Source organism: Mus pahari, chromosome 23, assembly GCF_900095145.1.
Source record: "Mus pahari chromosome 23, PAHARI_EIJ_v1.1, whole genome shotgun sequence".
NCBI classification, from domain to species: Eukaryota; Metazoa; Chordata; class Mammalia; order Rodentia; family Muridae; genus Mus; species Mus pahari.
The window spans coordinates 27,541,726-27,550,385 of record NC_034612.1 but is presented as its reverse complement, the minus strand read 5'-3'; the positions used below and the strand labels follow the sequence as shown (position 1 = coordinate 27,550,385).

General features: G+C 50.8%; 1 protein-coding gene across 1 annotated transcript in view; it reads left to right on the top strand.

Annotated features, from left to right (window-relative positions):
- The window catches only part of Zan (zonadhesin), a 98,427-nt gene that overhangs the window by 48,501 nt on the left and 41,266 nt on the right, over positions 1-8,660 (top strand). The window contains 7 exon segments of the mRNA XM_029533878.1: positions 1,158-1,299; positions 1,689-1,906; positions 2,948-3,089; positions 3,486-3,703; positions 5,851-5,992; positions 6,509-6,726; positions 7,856-7,997. Coding sequence (XP_029389738.1) covers positions 1,158-1,299; positions 1,689-1,906; positions 2,948-3,089; positions 3,486-3,703; positions 5,851-5,992; positions 6,509-6,726; positions 7,856-7,997 — 1,222 coding nt within the window.

The following is an 8,660-nucleotide window of genomic DNA, read 5'->3' as shown; positions in this document are numbered from 1 at the left end:
AAGAAGAAGAAGAAGAAGAAGAAGAAGAAGAAGAAGAAGAAGAAGAAGAAGAAGAAGAAGAAGAAGAAGAAGAAGAAGAAGAAGAAGAAGAAAGGAAATCACTCATAGGTGTGCCCAGTCATTTGGGTTTCAGTTCATTCCAGATGTAATCAAGTTGACAACCAAGAATGGCCACCAATCATAGTACAGCTATGAGGACCTGGGTTCAAATCACTACAACCCACAAAAGCTATTGTAGTGGTTCTGAACTCACAGTGCTCCTGGTAGGTGAATACAGGTTGGTCTCCAGGAGGTGGGAACTAACTAGTCTTGTGGAGAGCAGCGCATGTATGTATATATGTATGTATGTATGTATGTATGTATGTATGTATGTATGTATTTGTGTGTGTGTATGTATGTATGTATTTGTGTATGTATGTATGTGTGTGTATGTATGTGTGTATGCATGTATGTATGTATGTGTATGTATGTATGTATGTATGTATGTATGTATGTGTTTTTTTAATAGGTTTGGTGGCCACTTTCTAGTTTCCTCTGCTTCTCTCCAACCAGGATGTCATTCCCTGGTTGGTCAGGGCCTGCCATAGGCTAAGCAGGCTATCTGTGAGCTGTACCCCATGCCCTTTACTGGGGGATTCTAGACAGGTCCTTTACTCGAGTTCATGCCCCACCCTCACCTCCCACCCTGCCTATTGGTTGGGTCCACTCTGGTGTTCTGTGGCTAAGCTACATACCAGACTTCCATTGGAAGAGTCTAGGCCTCAGCTCTGACAGTCCGCCATTCCCTTCACGAGGGAGACACTCCACAGGAGGATTCCAGGCAAGCACTGTACCCACAGCCCCTGGTGCAGCCGTTAGTCATTTGCTTGTTTTTGTTGTTTTGAGAAAGGATCCCACTGCATAGCTCTGGCTGGCCTCAAACTTACAGCGATCCACCTGCTTCTGCTTCCTGAGTGCCTGGACTAAAGGCATTGTGCCACCACATCCTGACAAGATGTAGAGGTTCCCCCCCACCCCTTGCAGGTGATTGACACACTAGATGCTGAATCTACAAACAGGGAGGGCAGATCGAAGCTCTTCGGACCATGGGTGTGGCTGTGTCCCTCGAACCAGCTTGTTCTTCCTCATTTTCTTTGTTTTCCCCATGGCTTCTTCAGGCAGGCAAGAGCTGGACCTCCAGAGGCTGTTCCCAGAGCTGTGACTGCATGGAAGGGGTCATTCGATGTCAGAATTTCCAGTGTCCCTCAGGAACTTACTGCCAGGACATTGAGGATGGCACCAGTAACTGTGCCAATATCAGTAAGGGAGCCACCTGGGGGAAGATGGAGCGAGAATGCTCATGACTAAAGGGCTCAGAGGCAGGGCGAGAAGGTTAACTCCCCAGGCCTTGGAGATCAGTGATGGAGGGGAGAGATTCTGACCCATAACTCACCTGGCCCTTTCTCAGCGTTTGTCTTTCCATGGTTAGCATCCCATGACGAACTGGGAGACCCGTTTTATTCCTTCATTCCTTGGAGCTTAGCATGCATCGCATGCTCAGTAAATGTTTACTGAATGAATAATACAAGGGAGAAAAAAAAAACCCTCAAAGCTCTGATGGCCATTCAGCCACACCTGGTTTCCATGGCTACTGCTTCCCGAGCCCCTCTAATCTTTCCCACTAATCCAGCTTTCCCTCACACCCACAGCTCTGCAGTGCCCCGCCCACAGCAGCTTCACCAACTGCTTACCTTCTTGTCAGCCGTCCTGCTCGGACCCTGACGGCCACTGTGAGGGTTCCGCCACCAAAGCCCCCTCTGCCTGCCAGGAGGGCTGTGTCTGTGAACCTGACTACGTGGTGCTTAACGACAAGTGTGTGCCCAGAATTGAGTGTGGCTGCAAAGACGCCCAGGGTGTCCTCATCCCCGTGAGTTGGGCGTGGAGAATGGGATGTGGGGTGGGGGGTGGGGGGCCGCTGGGGTGATGAATCAGTGGGTAAGGTACGTGCACCGAAAGAATGTGGACCTGCGTTTGAATTTTCGCAATGCATGTAAACTGGCTGGGTGGCCTGGGCTTGTAATCCAGGGTTCCTGCTGGGAGATGGGAGGCAGAGACAGGAGACTCCCCAGAAACTTGAGGGCTGCCTTGTGCTGTGTGCTTAGTGGAGAAGAGGTCAACAGCAAAAAGGGGGGGGAGAGAGAGAGGGAGGGGGCGTGCACTGTGTCAATATGAAATGGGACGTGTGGATCGTCCTCTGACTTCTACACATACATGTGCCTAGTTCCACACACATAAATGCACCTACTCGCACACAAAGATCGTTTGGAAACGTGCAGTTCGGGGCTGGAGAGATGGCTCAGCGGTTAAGAGCACCCGACTGCTCTTCCGAAGGTCCTGAGTTCAAATCCCAGCAACCACATGGTGGCTCACAGCCATCTGTAATGAGATCTGACGCCCTCTTCTGGTGCATCTGAAGACAGCTATAGTGTACATAGATATAATAATAAATAAATCTTAAAAAAAGAAAAGAAAAGAAAAGTGCAGTTCGGACAACCTTTCTCTTCCCTTCTGCCTTGTGCACACGGGATGCGCCTGTCTGCGTGCATGGCTGCCTCTGGAGTGTGAGGAACATACGAGCTGAGTGCTCTGTAGCTGAGCCTCCACGGGCAAATCATCTGTAGTCAGAAGCTGTGTGAACCGCCCTGGGCCCCCAGGCCACCAAGGGAAGATCGGAGGCCTGATGGATCCTGCGGAGTTGCTCTCTAAGGGTTTTGATGGGAGCTTCTAGGCAGGTGCTCTACCAATCAAACAGGTCTCCACCACCCCACCCCCCCATCCCCCCAATTTTCCATCAATAATGTGGAATGTGCAGATATGAAGGGCAAAGGTCAGCACTTCAGAGAGATGAGGGGCTGTGGCCCTCTGACCTTCTGCCCCGGCTCCTTCTTAACTCCCATGGCTTTTGTAGGCGGACAAGACCTGGATCAACAAAGGCTGCACAGAAATCTGTACCTGTGTGACAGGTGCCATCCACTGCAGGGATTTCCAGTGTCCCTCGGGGACCTACTGCAAGGACATCGAGGATGACACCAGTAACTGCACTGAAATCAGTAAGAGGACCACAGGAACGGTGGGGGGCTGTCCATGACTGGAAAGATTGGGGGCCACGGCAAGAGGGAGCTTAGTCCCCTGGGCCCGAGGGGTCAGGGGTAGGAGGTAACAGCGTGACGAGAGATTCTGGGGACCAGTTTTGGGGCTGGGTACTTTCTTAGACTTGGTTTCCTCATGGTTACCACCCCATAAAAACTTAGAAGCCCCATTCTTATTACTTTCTTTCCTAGGGGATTGGCACACAGCCTGTGGTCAGTAAATATTTGAGGGAGGGAACCCAAAAATCTACCTTCAAGTTCTCTTGAACATTCTATCTTCTCCTGTTTCTACAGCATCTGCTTCTTTAAGCCCCCTCTGGGCCTCTCCACTTACCTCACTCTCTCTTTGCCCTATAGCCCTGCAGTGCTCGGACCACAGCCTCTACACCCACTGCCTTCCCTCCTGCCTGCCTTCCTGCTCTGACCCAGATGGCCTCTGCAGAGGCACCAGCCACGAAGCCCCCTCCACCTGCAAGCAGGGCTGCGTCTGTGAACCTGACTATGTGCTGAGTAACGACAAGTGTGTGCTCAGAATTGAGTGTGGCTGCAAAGACGCCCAGGGTGTTCTCATCCCCGTGAGTGGGCGTGGAGAGTGGGGTCGGTGGGGGCTGGGGAATGGCTCGGTGTGAAAACATTTGCTCTGGAGATATGAGAACCTGAGTTTGAATTCCTACAACCCATGTAAACCGCCTCAGTCTGTCTCTAATTCCACAGGCTCCTGCTGGGAGATGGGGAACAGGGACAGGAGACTCCCCAGAAACCTAAGGGCTAGATACTCTTGTGTGGGCAGCAGTGAAGAACAGGAAAGGGTGGGGGGAGAGCGCTGTAGAAAGTGAGGACCAACACCTGAGGTTCTCCTCTGGCTTCTACAGATAACATGCACCGCTGTTTATAACCATGCCAGAGAAAACACAAACATGCACGTGCACCCATACATACATGTCTTCACATACACACATGAACATACATGTACACACACACATTTGTTCTAAAAACTAGTATTGTGCTGTGCATGGTAGCATATTCCTTTTTTCTTTTTTTAAAGTTCGTTTGTTTATTTCCTTTACATCCAGATCTGTTTCCCCTCCCTCCTCCTCTCAGTTCTTTCCCCCTCCCCTCCCCTCCCCCTCTCCTCTTCTCCCCTCCCCTCCCCTCCCCTTCCCCTCTCCTCTTCTCCCCTCCCCTCCATTCCCCTCCCACCATCCATTCCTTCTCCCTTTCTCTTCAAAAAAGGGGAGGCCTCCCATGGGTATTACTCAGCCTCAGCATATCAAGCTGCAGTAGACTCAGGGCGTCTTCTCCTGTTGAGGTGAGCAGCCCAGAGAGAGGAAAGGAATCCAAAGACAGGCGACAGAGGCAGAGACAGCTCTTATGTGAGGAGTCCTACATGACAACCAGGCTACATAACTGTTACATATGATGGCACATTTCTTTAAGCCCAGCACTCAGGAGGCAGAGGCAGAGTGCTCTGCCTCAGGCACAGGCACAGACACACAGATGCAGATACACAGACACACAGACACAGGCACAGACAGAGACACACAGATACACAGACACACATATACAGATACACAGACAGAGACACACAGACACACAGACACAGGTACAGACAGAGACACACAGATACACAGACACACATATACAGATACACAGACAGAGACAGAGACACACAGACACACAGATAACAGACACACAGACACACAGATAACAGACACACTGATACACAGATACACAGACACACAGACATAGGCACAGACAGAGACACACAGATGCAGATACACAGACACACAGACATAGGCACAGACAGAGACACACAGATACACAGACGCAAAGACACAGACACAGACAGGTAGATCTCTGTGAGTTTAAACCAGCTAGGTGTACAAAGTGAGTTCCAGGATGGGCAGGGCTACAAAGTGAGAGATCCTGTCTCAAAACAAACAAAAAACAAAAAAACAAAAACAAAAACAAAAAAACAAACATGAAAAAGAGCCTCCTCTCTTCTGTGTCTCTCTACTTGGGATGCTGCTATCTGAGTCGATAAAGGTTAGAAAGTGGCGCACACCTTTAATCCCAGCAATCAGGAGGCAGAAGCAAGTGGATCTCTAAGTTGAGGCCAGCCTGGTCTACACAGCGAGTTCCAGGACAACCAGGACTACACAGAGAAACCCTGTCTCAAAAACAAAAGCAAGTCCTAGAAAATATTAGGCCAGTGTTCCTCTGCTGACCTACGCTCCTGTCCCCTCCCGCGGATATGAGACTAGGTTACATTTCCTAGCACTCATTTGAGGACTGAGGTCTGTCACTGAACCACAGCCTCCTCCCACCCACACTGGGGAACCCTAGCAGATTCTCTATAATGAGCCAGGCCCCTCACTGGAGAATTCTAGGCAACTGTTCTACCCTAAACCCATCTGCCATAGCCTCTTAGAGGACTCTAGGCAAGTGTTCTACAGATTTCTGTATCTGAGCTATGCTCCCAAGCCACCGATTGAAGATTATAGGCTTAAGCTCTACCACTGAGCCCGTACCTCAGTGCAGGGTTCTAGGCATGCTCTGTCCACAGCCCGAGATGCATGTCCCCCAAATCTCTTCCTTCCATGTTTAGGATAGATGCGGCATGTGTTTATAGGGAGGGCAGAGGTCAAACAAGAGGTCAGGCTGTTTCCTTAGAACCAGTCCCTCTGCCCTGACTCCCTTCCTCTCGCCTTGGTTTCCGCAGGCAGATAAGACTTGGATCAACAGGGGCTGCACCCAGAGCTGTAGCTGCACGGGAGGGGCCATCCAGTGCCAGAATTTCCAGTGTCCCTCGGAGACTTACTGCAAGGACCTGGAGGACGGCAACAGCAACTGCACCAGTATCCGTAAGGAGAAGGAGCCACGGTGGAGGGTGGGGAGGGTGTGCACGTGGCTGGAGGCATCAGAAGGGAAGGGGGGAGGAACTCAGACTTCCAGGCTCAGAAGATCTGGGATGGGGGTACCACCGCGGGGAGCGGGGGCACTCACGGGTGGGCTGGATTCCTCATCGCTGTTAGTCTTCAATTGTTCATCTCCAAACTGAGTTGGAAGGGCTACATTCTTTTAAAAGACGCTTTTAATACACATATAGTGCTGTGCCTGTGTGTGTGTGTGTGTGTGTGTGTGTACGTACATACGTGAGTGTAGTGCCTGTGGAGGCCAGAAGGAATGCTGAGGCCCTGAAGGTGGAGATCTGTGAGGTATTGAGTCACCTTACATAGATGCTGAATTCAAGTCCCATGTAAGAGCAGCAAGCACTCTTAAAGGCTGAACCGCCTCTCCGTCCCCTGCTCTGTTTTCTGTAGCTCACTTGAACTTTCTAGGTCATCTCCACTAATTCTCGTCTCCCTCCACCCCCCCAGCTCTCCAGTGCCTGGCCCACAGCCACTACACCAACTGCCTTCCACCCTGTCAGCCTTCCTGCTCGGACCCTGATGGCCACTGTGAGGGTTCTAGTACCAAAGCCCCCTCCGCCTGTCAGGAGGGGTGTGTCTGTGAACCTGACTACGTGGTGCTTAACGACAAGTGTGTGCCCAGAATTGAGTGTGGCTGCAAAGACGCCCAGGGTGTCCTCATCCCGGTGAGTGGGCGTGGAGAGTGGGGTTGATGGGGGATGGGAAGTGGCCCAGTGAGTGAAACATTTGCTGAAGAGTGGGGGGAGGGGATTGTTTGCCCACCCCCTAACACGAAGACCTGAATTTGAATCTATCCAATCAATGCAAGCCTTGGTGGCGTGTGTCTGTAATCCAGGGCTGCTGTTAGGAGCTGGGAAGCAGGGACAGTAATCCCTGGACTCGCAGCTAGGGAGGAGTGGATGACAACAGTAAAGGGGGGGGGGGAGTGGCAGGAAAGGAGGGACAGGGGAAAGAAGATAGTCTCTCTGTATAAAGTAAAAGCTGATGACCACTATTTAAGATTGTCCTCTGACCTCCAGACATGCGTACGTCCCTGCTCCCCACCCATAAACACTCTCTTTTTGTCAAAAGGGAGGCTGAGGGCCACTTTTTCTTTCTTTCTTTCTGCTTCTCTCCACCTGGCATGCTCCTGACTGTGTATGCTGGTCTTGTAGTATAAAGGCTGGTTAGGTTCTAGAACATGCCCTGGCCTCAGCCCCTCTCAGGAGATTCTAGTCAATTGCTCTGAAACTGTACGCCCAGCCCTCTCTGCCTCTAAGCCACACCCCCCCCCCAGACACTCTGGGAGGACTCTGGGCAGGTGTTCTACCTCTGAGCCACACTCCCAGATTCTACTGGGAGGGGGGGGTTCTGGCCTGAGTCACACCCCCAGATTCTAACTGGAGGGATTCTGGGCAAGTGTTCCACTTCTAAACCCTAACCTGACAACTACCTTCCTTCCCAATTATCACTGAGGATTCTAAGCACAGGTCCTACATTTTAACTATGCTCCCAGACCCACAGCAGAGGACTCTAGGGCTGAACTCTCTCACTGAGTTATGCCCATAGCCACTTCCTGGAGGATTTTAGGCATGTGCTATACCACTGAGCTATGCCCACAACCTTCAGTGCACACACACACACACACACACACACACACACACACACCGCCCCTGAATACCTTCCATCTGTAGTTGGCTAAATGAATATACATACAGCCTGCAGGCAAGGAGGGCAAAGTGAGGCAGGAGGCAAGGCTCTCCTTCTCTAACAAACCCTACGCCCCCCCCCACTTCCTTCTCCTTGGCATTGCAGGCAGATAAGACCTGGATCAACAGAGGCTGCACCCAGAGCTGCACCTGCATGGGAGGCGCCATCCAGTGCCAGAAATATCACTGTCCCTCGGGGACTTACTGCAAAGACACGGAGGATGACAGCAGTAGCTGTGCCACAATCAGTAAGGGAGCCACGGGGAGTGTGGAGAGGGTGTGCTCAGGGCTGAAGAGATCGACCGGGGGGCAGGGCAAGAGGGGGCTTCGGAGAGGCAGCACAGGGGGAATGGACTGTGGGGAGCCATGGCTGGTCTGGGCTGGGTCCCGTCTCACTATTGGCCCTCACAGAATGGAGCTGTGCGTCTCCGCATTACCTTGGAATGTACCTTCTTCCTTTTAAAGATTTTATTTTTAATTGCATGTGTAATGAATGGTGTGTCTGTATATGGGTATGTGCACCCGAGTCAGGGCATGCAGGAGCCACAAGAGGCCCTCTGATGCCCTGGAGCTGGAGTTCCGTGAGGTTTTTGAGCAGGCCAAACTTAACTTAGGTCCACCACAAAAACAGCAAATCTGCTTAACTGCTGAGCCACCTCTCCAGCCCCAAGAGATCCTTTCTTTCTTTCTTTCTTTCTTTCTTTCTTTCTTTCTTTCTTTCTTTCTTTCTTTCTTTCTTTCTTTCTTCCTTTCTTTCTTTCTTTCTTTCTTCCTTTCTTTCTTTGTTTCTTTCTTCCTTTCTTTCTTTGTTTCTTTCTTCCTTTCTTTCTTTGTTTCTTTCTTTGTTTCTTTTTTCTCTTATTATTATTTTCTTTATTTATATTACAAATGCTATCCCGAAAGTTCCCCTA